This window comes from Sitophilus oryzae, unplaced genomic scaffold (assembly GCF_002938485.1).
Source record: "Sitophilus oryzae breed Bouriz unplaced genomic scaffold, Soryzae_2.0 scaffold_2006_pilon_pilon, whole genome shotgun sequence".
In the NCBI taxonomy this organism is placed as follows: Eukaryota; Metazoa; Arthropoda; class Insecta; order Coleoptera; family Curculionidae; genus Sitophilus; species Sitophilus oryzae.
In genome coordinates, this window is record NW_022146732.1 from 6,036,991 (window position 1) to 6,057,902 (window position 20,912).

The window sequence follows — 20,912 nt, forward strand, 5'->3', positions numbered from 1 at the left end:
GGTTGAAAATTTCCTTTCAGGTGTTGCCGTACTAACGGGTAAAGTGCATTTTTTTTTAATAAAATAAATATGTTAGGAAGTAGTTCTTAGTCAAATATTAACAGGGCATCGAGTGCGGAACTTGGGTAGTCTTCTGGTGCATAGTCTTCAAATATTCTATGCTAGAGCTTAAATTCAGCCGAAACTACAGAAAATGAAGAGTTTTCTAAGTCGTTTTTATAAAAATCTATAGCATATATTTTAGATGCGATACTTCATAATCGGATTTTTTATTTAGGGAGTGAATATAAGAGAGCTAAATGACCGTAGTATGTCTTTGTATTTAAAAAATCGTTCTTCCAAATGGAATACTACGTAATCTAAAAAAGGAATAAAGATTGATAATCTGTAATAATCTTGAGCAGTTTCAGTTTTAAAATTCGGCCTGTTTTTTTGTCTACTAGTTATTCGTTTTTTTTTATTTCCTGTCCAAACAATTCGTTCATGTTTCTGTTTGCTTCTGTAAAAATATCTGCGAAGCTGGCATTTAAATTATTGTTTAAAATATAAATAAGACCGGCGCGCGTCGTGTCTGGAGGGGGCAATTGCCCCCTTTGCCCCTCCTTGGATACGCCACTTTGCCCAGCACTCATGGTTCTGACCGTAAAATTATATTTTAGAAAAATTTAGACGAAATTATTGCACAGGGTGTTTTAAAGTTAAGGGAAAAACAACCCCTCGAATAACCCTGTATAATATGCCAAATACTAAAGTTTATAAAAAACTAAGTTTGCGAATTAACGTTATATACAGGGTGGCGCACCTCATTCGCCTCGTCTGATTATACGAAAACGGAAATATGTAGAAACAAAATATTTTATGGGTATATGTCGTATAATATGGTATAAAATTATTTTGAAATGTACAGGGTGTTTCAGAACTAAGATCCATACCAAAGTTATATTTTTTCTTATGGGACACCCGGTATTTTATTTCATTTTTGGATTCTTGGGCCCCAAAAAAGGTATTTATTATCAGGGTTAAATATGTTTAAAATCTTTGGTTTTTGAGATATTTAAATATATTTAAATTTGCATGCTACAATAGAATAGATTATTAACACCCTGTACATTACTTTTCAGAATTAGTTCTTGTGCTGAGTTTGAAGGTAGAGAAAGAAAATTTACAGAAAATTGTTATTCCTTCCTTAGATGTATACAGGGGTATCAAAAATTGCTGGTCTATTTTAAATATTTATTTTACATAAAAACTTCGTTATTTCAAATGCAACACTATGTATTTTTTTAAATAAGTCGAAGCAGATTTAAATGCTCTTTCAAACTATATTAGGGTGTCCTATATCTATCTGGCTCAAATTTTGAATAAAAAGCGATTTTTCAATAAAATTGTAATCAAGATGGCTAGTGTTGTCATAGCAAGTCTCTAGTGATAGTTAGTAGCTATTTTCAAAATCGAAATTAGATTATGGACTTATTTAAATTTATACCAGTTTACTTTTATTTAATTTACCTACAATAGTTTAATAAATAATATTTATTAAATATGTGTATATTATTCTATCAAGAAAAATGAAGAAGTAGTTCTTTGAATTATTTTACGATGACTTGTAGATATATGGATTTTCTATAAAATAGCCAATTACGGCAAATTCATTTTATTCACTTCCAACGAAAGGTTTCTGCCTAATAGGTTTTTTATAAACCACACTACCGGCTCTGAGAAATAGGACCAAGTAGTTTTTCAAAAAAACGCTTATCAGGAAGATTCCTATTTGGATATCTTTGAGCATAAGCCCTTGAGGCCTAGAAGCAATTTTCCTCACAAAATAATATCACTAGTAACATATCCGTTCGTTCCGCCAGCAGATACTGCTTTATTTTTCTTGATAAAATAATGAATACTTAGGTACTTATTAAACTATTGTAGGTAAATTTAGGTAAACTGTTATAAATTATAAATAATAATGTCCATAAACTAATGTCGACTTTGAAAATAGTTACTAACTGTCCCTAGAAAATTGCCATGGCACCAGCCATCTTGATTGCAATTTTATTTAAAAATCGCTTTTTATTCAAAATCTGAGCTACAGTACAGTACGTCTGTCCGTTCTGTAGCTACGGGGTATCCGTGAGAGCAGATGTACTGTACGTCTGCTGGATCTGTGTCTATGAAAGGAATGCGGACAAAAAACATTTAAATAAACAGCAATATACAGGGTTGTTTACCACATACGACACGGAGTATTGTAGCTAAACGATGAGATCTTTACAAATTGTAAGTTTTAGGTTCGATGAAGGACTATTAGAGGTACAATTTAAAAATAATTTTACATGATACAGAGTGTCCAAAATAAGTAAAAAATATCTATAATGTGTAAAAAATATCTATAAAGTTGTATTTTTTTAAATGGAACACCCTGTATATTATTACATTTTTAGTTTCTACGATTAAAATAAAGGTAAATTTGATTAAGGTTTATGATACTTAAACCTTACCGTTTTTGAAATATTTTCAATTTTGTGAAATTGCAGTAAAAATTTTAAGGCTTCATTTCTCCAAGGGTATCAAAGTTTTTAATACTAAATATTTACTGAAATTTATTTATTGATCAGTTATTGTGTTGCAATAATAAAAATAATACTACCTTATACAGAGTGTCTAAAAATTTATTTTAAATAATTATTAGCTTCAAACGGCAATAACTTGTTTAATTTAAATGGAACACCCTGTATATTTTACGAGAATCAGATGCACAATTTAATTGTCTATCAAATTGTGTTATACCATTTTTTACCTATCCCTTCAAGTTTTCGTAGAAAATGCATTTTCTTATAATTTAGACCTCATTTATCAATATACCCATGGAATATTGACATTTGAGATTGTTTTTAAATATGTACCAAATTTTTAAAGAGTACAGATACTAATATTGTCGATATAATTCGTTTATTTCATTAAAAAAATAAAAAAAACTGTTTAAATATTTGTTAAAGAGGACCAATTAATATGATTCCAGTATTCAAACTACATGAACTGACTGTTTGCGTTGATTAATAATAATTGCTCCAAATACTAAAAAACTGAATTTTGTATGGGTATTAGACAGTGCGATAAAAAGTAACACCTTAAAAATGATATTTCATTTTTTAATAAATGCTTATTTATAGCAACAGAGACTTTAATTGTGATAACTTATTATTATATTGATTTCTGACTCAAATCCACATTTATTTAGAATAATTTATTAACGAACACAATTAAGTATGTAATTAATCAGTATATGAGCGGAAATAATGGTGTTATATTTAATTAATGGTATACTCTTTTATAAAGATTTAAACAGTTTTCTTTTTGCATACAAATGGGCTAGTAATATTGTCAAGAAAAATGGCCTATCCGCCAGAAATTAAAAATGTATTACTGGTTGCCTGCACAACCGCAACGTATCCGCCAGAAATTAAAAGACTTTTTCAGGCGCCATCTTTTAGTCAAGTCGAGAAGTAAGGGAATCAGACAATAGAATTGTCTGGTATGAAGAAGTACGCTTTCCGAGAATTGGGGAAATTTCGAGAAGCAGTCAATAGAGTATATAAGCCGGAGCCATCGACCACTGAGACAGTTTTTTGAAATTTGAATATACCGCGTGGAAATTGAAAATCGGACAATTTGGTGAAGGAATCTTATAAATAGTTAGTTGTTGTGTGTTATAAGTTAGTAATTGTGTATAAAGTAAGAAAAATAAATTCGTTAAGTATTTTATCGTGAGTTTAAATTAGTGGACCCACGGAATCCGTAACAATTGGTGTCAGAAGTGGGATTCAAGAGGATTTTAAGAAGAAATTAAGTGGATTGGAAGATTTTAGACCGGATTAGAGTATTTTTATGGTTGGTACAAGGGAACAAGCGAAGAAAATGGAGGAAGTAAGCAAACTATTAGGCGATTTTATGGAGAATATGAGAAGGGAGAAAGCAGAAGAACAAGAAAGACTCCGTAAAGAACGAGAAGAAGAGCGAGCCCGATTAGAAACAGAAAAGGAAGAGGAAAAACTACGACGTCAACAAGAACAAGACCGGCTTGAGAACATTTTCGAAGATTTGAAAGTTCAACGACAACAAGACAAACAAGAAGAACAGGACCGGCAAGCAAAATTTTCGAAGATTTGAAAATTCAACGACAACAAGACAAACAAGAAGAACAGGACCGGCTTGAGAAAATTCTGGAAGATTTCAAAGTTCAACGAGAGCACGACAAACAAGAAGAACAGGACCGGCTTCAGAAAATTCTTGAAAATCAAGAAATTAGACAAGAACGGTTGGAGAAAATTGTTGAAGATTTAGAAGTGCGTCGCCAGAAAGAAAAATTAGAAGATCAAAACCGATTTAAGAAGAACTTTGAAGAACTGAAAAAAAGGCAAGACATCCACCTTCAAGAAGCCGTAGAAGATCTTGAGGAACGCCTTCAGCAGAAAATGGAAAAATTAGAGATGGACCTACAGAAGACCAAGGTACAAGTAAAGACACCTGGCGTTCATGGAACTGCGAACCTCAAGGCCCCGACCTACGATGGACAAACCACCTGGACGATGTACCACCGCCAGTTTGAAGCAGCCGCCGCTGCCAACGGATGGACTGACCAGGAGAAAGCAGCGGCACTTGTCATCGCGCTGCGTGGCCCTGCCCTGGAACTGTTGCAAACTATTCCTGCAGCCCAACAGCAGGAATACCAAACTTTGGTCGCTGCACTGGACAGAAGATATGGCGACCAACATCGACGCCAACTTTACCAGGCACAGATCAAGACACGCCTGCAGAGGTCCGGAGAGAGTCTGCAGGAATTGAAGCAGACTTACGTCGGCTGGTACACCTGGCATATCCAGAAGCACCGGAAGGATTTAGGGAGGAACTCGCTGCTCAGTGCTTTATCAGCGGACTGAGGGACAACGAATTAGAGAGGGCGCTGCAAATATCCCGATTTTCTACCAGCAGCGAAGCACTGGTCAGGGCGCTGGAAATCGAAGCTGCTTTTAGCGCCATCCCTAGACCGAAGATAAGATCGGTAGCGGTCGAGGAACAGCCCGAAAACACTCACAGAGGTTTGGAGGAGATGTGTAAGAAAGTCGACAAACTATGTGAGCTACTAATAAACAAGGGAGTCAGCAACACCCAGACAGAAAACCAGAGAAGATTCCAGGACATAAGGTGCTTTAGAGGTGGCAGGAATGGCCACATTAAACGGGATTGCCGCGTTCATGCGATCCCGTTCAGCATCCAGAGAACGTAGGCACCAGGAAAACTAAAATCAGTCAATACTAAGGGGCGAGTATTGACTGGGGAGAACAGAGCCCCCAGGATTTTTTCCATTAGGAGTCTAGGAACAACCGCTGACAGCTTGGTGATCGACGGGAAAGTCAATGGAAAGGGAATTCGAATGACTGTGGATACTGGCGCTATGGTATCGTTGGTGCGGGCTAACTCAGTGCAAGGATTGAAGCTGATGTCTCTGGGAAGAAGAGTGTGTTTACGTACAGTTACGGGGGAAATGGCCGTTGCACGGGGAAAGGCTATCGTCGAACTGAAGTTAGGAAATTTGAAGTTTCAGCATAGCGTCTTAGTGGCAGATATTGAAGATGACTTCATCTTGGGCATGGATATGATTCGTCAACATGGATTTTCGTTCGATCACCAGAGAAATATCTTAAATATTGGATATGAAGAGTTCATGTTATCTCCAGACGAGGGACCAGGCAGAATGGATGTAAGATCAGCGGAAACTGTGGTGATACCTGGTAATACCGAGAAGATCGTATTCGGTAAAGTGGAGAAAATCGCTGGGTGCTGTGTTGGACTGGTAAAAAGTGGCGACAAGAAACAAGATAGGTACTTAGTAGGAAAGTCATTGGTGAACACCGACAAGAATATACCGATCAGAATTGCGAATGTTTTCCCGAATTGTGTCAAGATTCAAAAAGGTGACAAGATAGCCATCTGCGAACCTGTAAGAAGTGTCACCCGATGTGATGAAGTGTCGTCAGCTGTTACACAAATGGCATCCAAAGAAACACTAAAACATCTAGAACAGCCATGGGATCACCTAACATATGAGGAGAAACAGAAGGCTAAGCAGTTCCTGCGAAAGCATGGCGGTATTTTTGAGAAAAATAACAGTGGAAGAACGGATTTTGTGAAGCACCGGATTAATACTGGTCATGCTCAGCCGATTCGACAACGTCCTAGAAGGGTGCCCCTTTCCAAACAACAAGAAATGGAGACAATGGTAGATAAGATGCTAGAAGATGGAGTTATCGAAGAATCATCGAGTCCATGGTCATCTCCTGTTGTTTTGGTGACGAAGAAAGATGGTAGTACACGATTCTGCGTGGACTATCGGAAGCTCAATGACGTCACTAAGAAGGACAGCTACCCACTGCCACGTATAGACGACACGTTAACCACACTGGCAGGTTCGTGCTGGTTCTCCACTCTCGACTTAAAGAGTGGATACTGGCAAGTTGGTCTGGACGAGGAAGACAAAGAAAAGAGGCTTTTTCTACAGGAAACGGACTATACCAATTCAAGGTCATGCCGTTTGGATTATGCAATGCTCCAGCCACTTTCGAACGTCTCATGGAGGTGGTGTTAAGAGGATTAACTTGGAAAACGTGCTTGGTTTACCTCGACGATGTATTGGTTATGGGAAGAACTTTTGAGGAGCATTTGCGAAATCTAGAAGAAGTCTTCGGCCGCATACGGAATGCTCACCTGTACTTGAACCCGAAGAAGTGTAGCTTATTCCAGCGACAAGTGGAATTTTTGGGCCATGTAGTCTCAGCAGACGGAATTTACACTGACCAGAAGAAAATCGCTGCAATCAAGGATTGGCCTAAACCTCGCGACAAACATGAACTTAGAAGTTTTCTGGGTTTATGCACCTATTACAGAAGATTTGTCAAGGGATTTGCCAATATAGCTGCACCCTTACATAGACTTACAGGTGATGAAGTCGGCTACGAATGGAACACCGATTGTGATGTAGCCTTTGGAAGACTTAAGGCGGCTTTATGTTCAAGTCCTATTCTAGCCTACCCGCAACAACAAGGGAGGTATATCCTGGATACCGACGCCAGCAATATCGGCATAGGTGCAGTGCTATCACAAGTGCAAGATGGCGAAGAACGAGTGATAGAATATTACAGTCGAGTTCTATCCAAACCAGAAAGGAATTACTGCGTTACCCGGAAGGAGCTGCTAGCAATTGTGAAGGCAGTTGATCATTTTCATAAATATCTGTACGGCCAAGAATTTTTAATTAGGACAGATCATGCGGCTCTCAAGTGGCTTATGGAGATGAAACAACCTGAAGGCCAAATAGCACGATGGCTCGAGAAGCTCCAGCAGTATCACTTTACCAACCAACATCGTGCTGGAAAAATGCATGGTAACGCAGACGGTTTATCCAGAAGACCCTGTCAAACCGTTTGTAAGCACTGCTGTAAAACGGAACAACGTGAAGGCACTGTCATGATAAGGAGTTTTAAGCTTAGAGCTGATGAACATAGGACGACGACACAATTGAGGAAAGATCAAATGGAAGATCCAGACATCGGAGCAATACTACGGCTCAAGGAAGGTAACGGCGAGAGACCACCGTGGCAGGATATTGCGGACAGAGGGCTCGCTTTCAAAGCTCTCTGAGCTCAGTGGAATTCACTGGTTATTGAGAATGGATTGTTAAAGCGCACATGAGAAAGTGCGAATGGCAGGACTAACAACTCAGTTACTAGTACCAAGGGAGAAAGTCACCCAGGTATTGAAAGAAATTCATGGTGGTAAAACTGGATCCCATCTTGGAGTAAACAAGATCTTGAGCAAGCTGAGAGATCGATTTTACTGGGTGGATTATTGCCAAGATGTCAAGAAATGGTGTCGACAATGTAAAATTTGTGCAGCCAGCCAAGGACCAAGCACTCGATCTAGGGGAAAAATGAAACAATATAACGTTGGACTGCCATTCGAAAGAATCGCTGTTGACATTGCAGGCCCATTCCCTGAAACGCACAAGGGCAACAAGTACGTTTTAGTGGCGATGGATTATTTCAGTAAATGGCCAGAAGTTTTTGCCATTCCAAACCAAGAAGCATCGACTGTAGCTGAAGTATTGGTCAATAATGTCTTCAGTAGATTTGGAATTCCCTTAGAGCTTCACACTGACCAAGGAAGGAACTTCGAGTCAAGACTGTTCCAGAAGATGTGTGATCTGCTTGGTATTCACAAGACTAGGACAACAGCTTTACATCCGCAGTCTGATGGGATGGTCGAAAGATTCAATAAGACCATTGAAGAACACCTCTCGAAAATGGTGGCCGAACATCAAAGAGATTGGGATCAACACATACCGCTGTTCCTAATGGCGTATAGAAGTGCAGTTCACAACACCACCGGACTTTCACCATCGAAGATTTTATTTGGTCGAGAATTACGGTTGCCTTGTGACTTGGTGTTCGGATCACCAGACGACGGCACCACAAATGTAGAGGACTACGCGGATGAACTGAAGGAAAGGTTAATGGAAATTCATAAGGCCGTAAGAAGTAAGATTACGCTAGCCAGTGACCGGATGAAAGCTCGTTACGACCTCAGAGCCAATTCTACGGGATTTCAACAGGACGATATGGTATGGTTATATAACCCACAGCGCAAGAAAGGGAGGTCCCCAAAGTTAACTCCAGCATGGGAAGGTCCTTATACAGTCATCAAGAGGATAAATGATGTTGTGTACCGGATTCAACGCAGCCCTAGAAGTAAGATGAAAGTAGTTCATCTGGATCGATTGAAGAGATATCAGACAGGAAACCTTGATCGGGACGATCAAATTTGAGAAGGGGGCGATGTCAAGAAAAATGGCCTATCCGCCAGAAATTAAAAATGTATTACTGGTTGCCTGCACAACCGCAACGTATCCGCCTGAAATTAAAAGACTTTTTCAGGCGCCATCTTTTAGTCAAGTCGAGAAGTAAGGGAATCAGACAATAGAATTGTCTGGTATGAAGAAGTACGCTTTCCGAGAATTGGGGAAATTTCGAGAAGCAGTCAATAGAGTATATAAGCCGGAGCCATCGACAACTGAGACAGTTGTTGAAATTTGAATATACCGCGTGGAAATTGAAAATCGGACAATTTGGTGAAGGAATAGTTAGTTTGTTGTGTGTTATAAGTTAGTAATTGTGTATAAAGTGAGAAAATAAATTCGTTAAGTATTTTATCGTGAGTTTAAATAGTGGACCCACGGAATCCGTAACAATATTATCGTTTTGCTAAAAACGATAATATTACTAGCCTGTACATTTTGTACATTTGTTGCTTTAAAAATAATCTCAAATGTCAATATTCCATGGGTATATCGATAAATGAAGTCTAAATTATAAGAAAATGCATTTTCTACGAAAACTTGTAGGGATAGGTAAAAAATGGTATAATACAATTTGATAGACAATTAAATTGTGCATGATTCTCCTAAAATATACAGGGCATTCCATTTAAATTAAAGAAGTTATTGGCGTTTAAAGCTAGAAATTATTTAAAATAATTTTTTAGACACTTTGTATAAGGTAGTATTATTTTTATTATTGCAACACAATAACTGATCAATAAATAAACTTCAGTAAATATTTAGTATTAAAAACTTTGATACCCTTTGAGAAATGAAGCCTTAAAATTTTTACTGCAATTTCACAAAATTGAAAATATTTCAAAAACGGTAAGGTTTAAGTATAATAAACCTTAATCAAATTTACCTTTATTTTAATCGTAGAAACTAAAATGTAATAATATACAGGGTGTTTCATTTAAAAAAATACAACTTTGATATTTTTTACGTATTTGGGATACTCTGTATCTTGTAAAATTATTTTTAAATTGTACCTCTAATACTCCTACATCGAACCCAAAACTTGAAATTTGTAAAACTATAATCGTTTAGCTACAATACTCCGTGTCGTATGTGGTGAACAACCCTGTATTTTATATGTCGACTTGACGAGTACGTCATTGCAAATCGCTACGCCCACTCATTTTATTGGCTACTTGCAAATTTGTCTAATTTTTATTGATGGGACGCGTCGTCTATTTTTTTACGAAAAACATCGAGAGAATATCGTTTCCCCCCTCATGGATACCCCGCGCCCCGTAGCTACAGAACGGACAGACGTACTGTAGATAGGTATAGGAAACCCTAATATAGTTTGAAAGAGCATTTGAATTTGCTTCGATTTATTTAAAAAAAAATACAGGGTGTTGCATTTGAAATAACGAAGTTTTATATATAAAATATATCCTTAAAATAAATCAGCAACTTTTGAGCCCTGTATAGATTTAAGGAACCAATACCATTTTTCAGTAAAGTTTCTCTACCTTTAAACTTAGCATAAGAATTAATTCTGAAAAGTAATGTACAGGGTGTTAATAGTCTATTCTATTGTAGCATGCAAATTGAAATATCTTTAAATATCTCAAAAACTAAAGATTTTAAACGTATTTAACCCTTATAATAAATGCCTTTTTTGAGCCCAAGAATCCAAAAATGAAATAAAATACCGGGTGTTCCATAAGAAAAAATATAACTTTGGTATGGATCTTAGTTCTGAAACACCCTGTATATTTCAAAATAATGTTAAATTGTGCACATTGTCTCGTCACATATACCCATAAAATGTGTTGTTTCTACATCTTTCCGTTTTCGTATAATCAACCGAGGCGAATGAGGTGCGCCACCCTGTATATTATATACAGCTTGCTAAAAAATTCATGAAAATGGGGCTAAAATTAAGAAAAATATAACACTTTTACCAATAACAAATTTTACCAAAAATGTATCCGTTGCGTTTTTTTTGCATCTAAGTGTGCTTTTGCATAACAAATATTATCAATTTCCAAGCATTTCCAAGCTAATAATGTGATGCCATTGTTTTCTATAAATATGTATGCAAAAAATATTGCTACAGTAATGTTTGTTTAACTCCAAAAAAAATAATCGGAACAAAAATAAGAATGATATAATTAATTATTGAATTTGGTTATGTATTATTTTATTTGCTTTTTAGTATGTGGATACTGTTCAAAATGAAGCATGGACTGGTGCTGCCATTGGTATAACAAACGCAGGCGGTTTAAGAGACACTATAGGCATTGGAGGTATATTTGGCACACTGGCTTGATCACTAAAATTTTATATGGGTATTTTCGTTAAAAGAAAACCCTTAGCAATTAAAATTTCTGTTTGTTTCTTTAAATATAAATTTCTTATTTTAGATGTCACCTATAACGACTTACTGCTAGCCCAACCTTTCGGCAACACAGTTGATTTTGGTCAAATCAAAGGAAAATACATCAAAGAAGTTCTAGAACAAGGCACTAAAGAGTACAACAATCAAAGAGTATTGTCAGATTTAAAGTTATTACATGTTTCTGGTAAGTTATTAGTATAGTCTCTCCAACCAGCGGATACATGGCAATTACTTCTGTCATTTAACAATTATTCGAGATTCTATTGTCGCCATATTACAAAGTATTTTTAGTTAAGTTAATTCTACAGGGTGTTTCAAAAAACATGTACCATCTCTCGTGGGGAGATTCCTCACATAAAAATAAGTTTTATTTTTTTATATCAACATAGGTCGGATTCTGCTTTTTTCGTAGTTACATCGTGTTAAAGTCTTAATAATTTTTCGATTTATTATAATTTTCTTCCAATTACTTTTAATGATTCGAATGAAATTTTGAAAGTAAAAGGTACGATAAGTGCTACATATTCTAATGCTAAAAAACTGTCGTTAAATTGATCATTGACGTGCATATGGGTTATCACTGGAAAATTTTTCAAAAAAAAAACATGTGTGCTACTGACTTTTTTCTTTTGATATCAAAATTGTGTAGGCCGTTTAATGCCAATTAAAAGTTATCTTTTGATATTTTGTCGAATTCGGCTTTCTTGATGAGATAAACGCAGTTTTGTTAATCATAATTAATAAAAATAAAATTAAAATAAAATTAATAAATTATATATTTTACATAATTTATTATTAAACATTACGACTATTAGTTCCACATACAGCAATTTCAAAAAAAAAATAATGGTATTTAAGATAATTACAAAAAACCTAATTTTAAAAAGTTTTAATATCCTGTATCTATAAAACTATGCATTTCCATACCCGTGTTTATAGGAACTTTTTTCATATTTATTGATGAGGATTCAATGAGTAGTTGTTTAAAACTTTCGCAAGTTAATGATATTATTTTTTTAAAGGTTGCTATTGGACTTGGATCAAGGCAAATTAAAAAAATTATCGCGTTTATCTCGTCAAGGAGGTCGAAATACACAAAATATCAAGAGACAACTTTTAATCGGCATTAAACTGCTTGCACTATTTCGCTAACAAGAGAAAAAACAGTCACTGGCGTACATGCTTTTTTTAGAAAAATATTCCATTGATAACCCATTTGCACGTATATGGTGTAGGCGTCGACACTTTTTTAGCTATAAAATATGTCTCATTTATAGTAATATTTATCGTCAAAATTTCATTCGATACGCTAAAAGTTCTTGGAAGAAAATTAGAATAAATCGAAAAAATATATTAGACTCTAACACTCTGTAGCTAAGAAACAAAGCAGAATCGGACCTATGTTGATATGAAAGATAAATCTTATTTCTACGTGATAAATCTCCTACCCTGTATATGTACTATATGTAGGTATTTTCTGTCGATTTTCATAATTTAACTAATTTTATTTTAATTTTCGAAGTGAAATAACTCGGTCATTTTTAATTATTTTAAAAATGTTAAATAGAAAATAGGTTGTACCTATTTGTCTACATCTATCATCCCTTACAAATACTTGTACTTATTTAAGAAACACCCTATTATATTTCTGCGAATTTATGAAAATCATTTAGAACTGGTGATAAGTGTAGTACCGAGTGCCAAAATCTTTCGTGTTTTTTTTATCAGATATATAAGAAAACTAGGGTGTACCCGCGACTTCGTTCGCGTCGAATTAATCATTGTAATGGTGATGATAAAGCAAAGCAAGAATTTCAATTAACATACAAACTGGATAAAATTTTCTTACATTTATGTCATCATGAGAAAAAATGATATGGCGATATTATTATACAGGGTGAGTCTTAAATAAGTGCAAATATTTTTAGGGCTGGTAGATCTCGACAAAAGAAACATATTTTTTCTTTACCATTTTTTAAATAAGTAAGTTTGAAAATTTAAAAAATTGATTTTTTTTTGAAAATTTTTTCGGATTTTTTCTGTATTTGCATCCATTTTAGTGCCGTAACCATAGAGTAAAGGTGTAACTATGGTAATATCAGAGATTAAGAATTTATACCATGGGAAAATTTGCGGTGAACAGGCAGTTCTAAACAGTTTTCGAAAAATATACAGAGAAATTTAAAAGAAAATGCACGATTTTCAACATCTTTTTTTTGCGAAAAAAAAACTCATAGACGTGTTCCTGGGGTCGAAATATACAACCCCTGAAAATATTTGCACTTATTTAAGACTCACTCTGTATAACTTGGTAATATTTGAGAGGTAGTTTCATCTCGTTGGAATTTGACTTTCGAAAAATCCGTTTGCCAAAAATAAGCTTTTTACATTAAGCAGTTTAAGCAGAATCGTGGTTAATCAATTACCCCACTTTTTGCAACACCCTGTATGATTTTTTTAAAAATTTCAAAATATATAAAAAACAAAATAAACTATGCGTGTCCAAGCGTTTTCCCGAAAGACTAACCGTTTTTTAAATAACAAATATTGTAATATTTGAAGGGCGTTTTCACCCTCTTGGAATTTGAGATTTGAGAAACCCAGCCTTATCGAACCTCTACACCCCACAGTCAATCCGTTTGCCAAAAATCAGCTTTAAACGTCAAGCAGTTTAAGCAGAATCGTGATTACTCAATGGTCATATTTTATGAAACACCCTGTATAAATGTTTAAAAATCTTAAAATATGTAAAACAACAAAATAAAATATACGTGTTTAAGAGTTTTTCCGAAAAACTCACCGGTTTTTAAATAAAAAATATTCTATATTTGAGGGGAAATCCCCCTTAGAATTCGAGTTTCGAAAAATCCCTTCCAGGATCAGATTTTTCGAAACACCCTGTATACATTTTAAAAAAATCTTAAAATATGTAAAAACCAAAATAAAATATACGTGTTTAAGCGTTTTTTCGGAAACTTGACCGTTTTTTAAATAAAAATATTGTAATATTGAGGGGTGGTTTCACCCCCTTGGAAGTGGAATTTCGAAAAATCCCTTCTTATCGAACCTCTACACCCTAGAATCAACCTGTATGCCAGAATTGAGCTTCTTACGTTGAGTGGTTTGAGCAGGATCGTGATTAATCAGTGAGTTACTTAAGGATTTTATATATTAGTATAGATTAGGTTAAGATACCAAAACCTAATTTCAATTCTGTTAAGCTACGGGCTATTTTATTCTAAGTTTCAAGAACGCGTTTCTATGGAAATAAACAACAATTTGCAGCTTTGTATGATTTTTTAAAAAATTTCAAAATATGTATGTAAAAGAAGTCCAGGCGTTTTCCCGAAAGACTAACCGTTTTTTTTAATAACACATATTGTAATATTATTTGAGGGGCGTTTTCACCCTCTTGGAATTTGAGATTCGAGAAACCCCTCCTTATCTAACCTCTATACCCCACAGTCAATCCGTTTGCCAAAAATCAGCTTTAAACGTCAAGCAGTTTAAGCAGAATCGTGATTACTCAATGGCCATATTTTATGAAACACCCTGTATAAATTTTTAAAAAATCTTAAAATATGTAAAACAACAAAATAATGTATACGTGTTTAAGAGTTTTTCCGAAAAACTCATTCCGAAAAACTCACCGGTTTTTAAATAAAAAATATTCTAATATTTGAGGGGTGGTTTCACCCCCTTAGAATTCCAGTTTCGAAAAATCCCTTCTTATCGAACCTCTACACCCTAAAGTCAATCCGTTTTCCAAAAATCAGCTTTTTACGTCAAGCGCTTTAAGCAGGATCGCGATTAATCAATGACCAGATTTTTCGAAACACCCTGTTTACGTTTTTAAAAAATCTTAAAATATGTCAAATAAATTAAATAAAATATACGTGTTTAAGCGTTTTTTCGGAAACTTGACCGTTTTTTAAATAAAAAATATTGTAATATTCCAGCCCCCTTTTTACCCCCTTAGGGGATGAATTTTAAAAAATCCTTTCTTATCTCACGTATACATCATAAAAGGAATCCCTGTGCAAAATTTCAGCTTTCTAGGGTTAAGGGTTTGATCTGGGCGTTGATGAGTCAGTGATGAATGAATCAGGACTTACAGATTTATATATATAGATATTTGATATTTATTTTAGTTTTTGTTGTAGTTAAACCCTAACATAATGCTATTTTCACTACTTTTTATTTTATCATAGGTGCGCAAGTTGTATATAATCTAACACGCCCTTTTGGTGAAAGGGTGCAAAGTATAAAAGTGCGCTGTCAAAAATGTCTAGTACCAGAATACGAGGATTTAGATTTAGAAGAAACATACAATGTTGCTGTAAATTCTTACGTAGCTGGAGGTAATGATACATTTCATTTAAACTGAAATTTAGCTTATTAAAATATATTAAAAAGTTAGTTTTTGTCTTTTTTAAATTGTTCAAACTTTTGTATAGAGATAAATAGTGTTCAATTAACTTATTATCACTCTAAAATAGGTATTAGATGTATGACCACAGAATACTGGGACACCTTGTATAAAATTACTATGATATTTCATTAAACCTTCAATGATTTGTTTTTTTTTGAGCTGTTTATAAAATAAAAAATTCTGCCAATCAAATTAATCAATAATTGCTAAGTTATTCTTTACAAGAAAAATACAGGGCGATCTAAATTGTATTCGGCAGCATATTGTGCAGATAAAAATAAGTAAAAAAGTTTGTATAGAAAGTTATGTCCTAAAATGTTTAGTTTCGGAGATACAGGGTGTAGAAGTTTAATTTTATTTCGGTTTTTTCCAAATAATTTCTGAACTATAGTCGATATTTCGATGAAAACCATACATTTTTTGACATAAGAAATTTGATTTCGATGTCAATATGTGTAGGGGGCGCTAATTACATATGTATTCTTAAATGGTTTGAAGAGTAATAACTTTTTATCCGTACCTGTATAAAACTACTGAGTAAAAAAAAATATGCATTTCTTACCTAAAAAAAACCTCTTGATTGTAGTAACTAGTACTCAAATTTATGATTTCAGACTTATGATTTTTTTATTTTAGCTACGAATAACCGTTTTCAAGATATTTGGAATGTAAGTTATGAATACAGGTCATCATTGACAAGAAATAAACATTTCATTTTTCTAGGCTAGAATTGACTAAGATGATAAAATTTGGGAACTTTTTTTTTAATTAATCCTAATTTTATCTGGAAAAAAAATACGAAGCAACAGTTTCTGTTGAACCTGTGACACAAAAACATTTCAAATTTATGATTTCAGTCTAATAACTATCTAGTCAACATGTTCAATGTTTGAGAAAAGATCTTTTTTACGTAGAAAAGATGAAAATACGTATTTTTTCACTTAGTTAGTTTCATACAGGTACAGACGAAAAGTTATAACTGTTTAAGACAGTTAAAAAAACCAGTAGATGACGCTCCCTACAAGTAGGAGTCACACTGACATCAAAATCAAATTTCTCATGTCAAAAAATACCCACAACACCAATTTTCATCCAAATATCGACTATAATTTGAAAAAAATCCAGGTAAAAATTAAACTTTTACACCCTGTATCACCAAAACTAAGCATTTTATAACATTATTTTATTTAAACTTTTTTACTTATTTTTATCTGTAAAATATGCTGCCGAAGTTTCCCGAATACAGTTCGGACCACCCTGTATATAAGCACAATAAAATATCAACGTTCTAGAGCACAACTAAATAATATAAAGTTTTTTTCAATTTCCATAGAATAATATTTTTAATGATTTTTTTTAAATAGGTGGTGATGGTTATACAGCCGTATCAGAGAACATAGAAAATTTAGCGATAGGTCAAGTTGATGTCGAGGTTTTTATGAAATATCTACAGTCTAAGTCGCCAGTATTTCAAGAAGTTGACGGAAGAATAACAGTATACAGCGATGAAGAAATTAGATTTAAGTCAAATGAATAATTTCAATTGACATGTAACAAAATTAAGCTTACAAAAAACATTCAGAGGGCCAAAAATTGTATTATTGAGAAATCAGAAAGCCTATGAAGTGAGCCTACACTTCTTCGTACCCTGTACGATAAACTGTAACATAATTTGTTTATACATTTTCATATTTAATTAATATTATATAATTTTATTATTTTGTTGTATTATTCTAATATTTCCAATCGGCAACCGGCGCATCACCAGCTGATGTAGTGTTACATATGTAGAATGAACAATAGTGTTAAAACTACATGTTTATACTCGTAACAAAATAAAATTATTTAGTAGTAATTTTCTTTATCACTAGCGATCAAAGTTATATGGTCATATAATATGGAAAGAGATATTGTATCGAATTAAATAGAAATTACGACTTACCAATTGATAATTATGCTTCCACACCAACACACGCACATACATAGTTTTAACAATTTAAAACAACAATTTAGAAGTCTTTCTGAAGTTAAAAACCCCAGAGCTGTAAATCATTCGCTCAAATTTACACCGTTTCAACATTTTACGCTGCTGAGAAGAAATAAAAGCACTAAATTGGAAATTAAATCGAGAAATAAATATTTCCAACCCACGCGACGCTTTGATTTCTCAAAAAAGGACGCTTTGCAAAAACAGAGGAAAATTGTTATAAAAACCTAGGTATCATGATTTTTTGCTCTTTATACAGCAGCGCTATCTTCCGAAATGCGCTCCATAACAAACCGGACAAGTCAGGCAACCAAACATACACAACCTCAAACAAATTATGTTAAAAAACTTAACCTTTAACTTTGTGGCACTAAATACAGGCATTTATTCGTATTCCATATTTTTAAATATTTATATTCTTTTTAGGTCGGATTTAATATGCACAGTAAAGTACTGTAACACTCTTCCGGATAGACCCTACGATCTAAAATTTATTTCCTACCCGTTTGAGGCGTCCAGGTTTATTCAGGACAATCCTACATCTTTAGAAAGAAACTACCGCTACCGCTATGAGGTGTTAACAGAACATGATCTAGGCGTTAGTATCGACTTAATTAATAAAGATAGATATGCCGTCGATCACGGGGCTACCTTAGACCCTGCGGATGAGAAATTACTTGAAGAAGACATCCTGACGCCACAGGATTCAAAAAGATCCCAGCACCATGCGAAATCTGTGTCCTGGTTGCATAGAACTGAATATATTTCGACGGAACAGACCAGGTTTCAGCCTCAAACTACGGACAAAGTTGAGGCAAAGGTTGGATTTAGTATTAAGAAGTCATTCAATAGTGAAACACTTTATATGGACCGTGATTCTCAAATCGAAGCTATCGAGAAAAACTTTTCCGATAAAAAGGTTCCTATTGAAAAGCATTATAGTATTTGATATTTATTTTAGTTTTTGTTGTAGTTAAACCCTAACATAATGCTATTTTCACTACTTTTTATTTTATCATAAGTGCACAAGTTGTTTATAATCTAACACTGGTGAAAGGGTGCAAAGTATAAAAGTGTGCTGTCAAAAATGTCTAGTACCAGAATACGAGGATTTAGATTTAGAAGAAACATACAATGTTGCTGTAAATTCTGAGGTAGCTGGAGGTAATGATACATTTCATTTAAACTGAAATTTAGCTTATTAAAATATATTAAAAAGTTAGTTTTTGTATTTTTTAAATTGTTCAAACTTTTGTATAGAGATAAATAGTGTTCAATTAACTTATTTTCACTCTAAAATAGGTGTTAGATGTATGACCACAGAATACTGGGACACCTTGTATAAAATTACTATGATATTTCATTAAACCTTCAATAATTTGTTTTTTTTTTGAGCTGTTTATAAAATAAAAAATTCTGCCAATCAAATTAATCAATAATTGCTAAGTTATTCTTTACAAGAAAAATACAGGGCGATCTAAATTGTATTCGGCAGCATATTGTGCAGATAAAAATAAGTAAAAAAGTTCGTATAGAAAGTTATGTCCTAAAATGTTTAGTTTCTGAGATACAGGGTGTAGAAGTTTAATTTTATTTCGTTTTTTTCCAAATAATTTCTGAACTATAGTCGATATTTCGATGAAAACCATACATTTTTTGACATAAGAAATTTGATTTCGATGTCAATATGTGTAGGGGGCGCTAATTACATATTCTTAAATGGTTTGAAGAGTAATAACTTTTTATCCGTACCTGTATAAAACTACTGAGTAAAAAAATATGCATCTCTTACCTAAAAAAGAACCTCTTGATTGTAGTAACTAGTACTCAAATTTCTGATTTCAGACTTATAATTTTTTTATTTTAGCTACGAATAACCGTTTTCAAGATATTTGGAATGTAAGTTATTAATACAGGTCATCATTGACAAGAAATAAACATTTCATTCTTCTAGGCTAGAATTGACTAAGATGATAAAATTTGGGAACTTTTTTTTTAATTCTAGTTTTATCTGGTTTCTGTTGAATCTGTGACACAAAAACATTTCAAATTTATGATTTCAGTCTAATAACTATCTAGTCAACATGTTCAATGTTTGAGAAAATATCTTTTTTACGTAGAAAAGATGAAAATATGTATTTTTTCACTTAGTTAGTTTCATACAGATACGGACGAAAAGTTATAACTGTTTAAGACAGTTAAAAAACGTGTAGATGACGCACCCTACAAGTAGGAGTCATACTGACATCAAAATCAAATTTCTCATGTCAAAGAATACCTACAACACCAATTTTCATCCAAATATCGACCATAATTTGGAAAAAATCCAGGTAACAATTAAACTTTTACACCCTGTATCTCCAATAATAAGCATTTTAGAACATTATTTTATTTAAACTTTTTTACTTATATTTATCCATAAAATATGCTGCCAAAGTTTCCCGAATATAGTTCGGACCACCCTGTATATAAGCACAATAAAATATCAAAGTTCTAGAGCACAACTAAATAATATAAAGTTTTTTTCAATTTCCATAGAATATTTTTAATGATTTTTTTTAAATAGGTGGTGATGGTTATACAGCCATATCAGAGAACATAGAAAATTTAGCGATAGGTCAAGTTGATGTCGAGGTTTTTATGAAATATCTACAGTCTAAGTCGCCAGTATTTCAAGAAGTTGACGGAAGAATAACAGTATACAGCGATGAAGAAATTAGATTTAAGTCAAATGAATAATTTCAATTGACATGTAACAAAATTAAGCTTACAAAAAACACTCAGAGGGTCAAAAATTGTATTATTGAGAAATCAGAAAGCCTATGAAGTGAGCCTACACTTCTTCGTACCCTGTACGATAAACCGTAACATAATTTGTTTATACATTTTCATATTTAATTAATATATAATTTTATTATTTTGTTGTATTCTATTTCCAATCGGCAACCGGCGCATCACAAGCTGGTGTAGTGTTAGATATTATGTAGAATGAACAAAATTGTTAAAACTACATGTTTATACTCGTAACAAAATAAAATTATTTAGTAGTAATTTTCTTTATCACTAGCGATCAAAGTTATATGGTCATATAATATGGAAAGAGATATTGTATCAAATTAAATAGAAATTACGACTTACCAATTGATAATTGTATGCTTCCACACCAACACACACACATACATAGTTTTAAGAACAATTTAGAAGTCTTTCTGAA

The 20,912-nt window shown here is 33.7% G+C and overlaps 1 protein-coding gene and 1 pseudogene across 1 annotated transcript in view; both read left to right on the forward strand.

Moving 5' to 3' along the window:
* Nucleotides 1-17,552, forward strand: part of LOC115883930 (apyrase-like) — a 32,579-nt gene extending 15,027 nt beyond the window's left edge. The window contains exons 7-10 of the mRNA XM_030902361.1: nt 11,097-11,187; nt 11,305-11,463; nt 15,491-15,640; nt 17,076-17,552. Coding sequence (XP_030758221.1) covers nt 11,097-11,187; nt 11,305-11,463; nt 15,491-15,640; nt 17,076-17,248 — 573 coding nt within the window. The 3' untranslated portion in view covers nt 17,249-17,552. The remainder of the gene's footprint in view (nt 1-11,096; nt 11,188-11,304; nt 11,464-15,490; nt 15,641-17,075) is intronic.
* A 483-nt stretch (nt 17,553-18,035) lies between these two features.
* Nucleotides 18,036-20,765, forward strand: LOC115883937 (annotated as a pseudogene).
* Nucleotides 20,766-20,912: the final 147 nt, after the last annotated feature.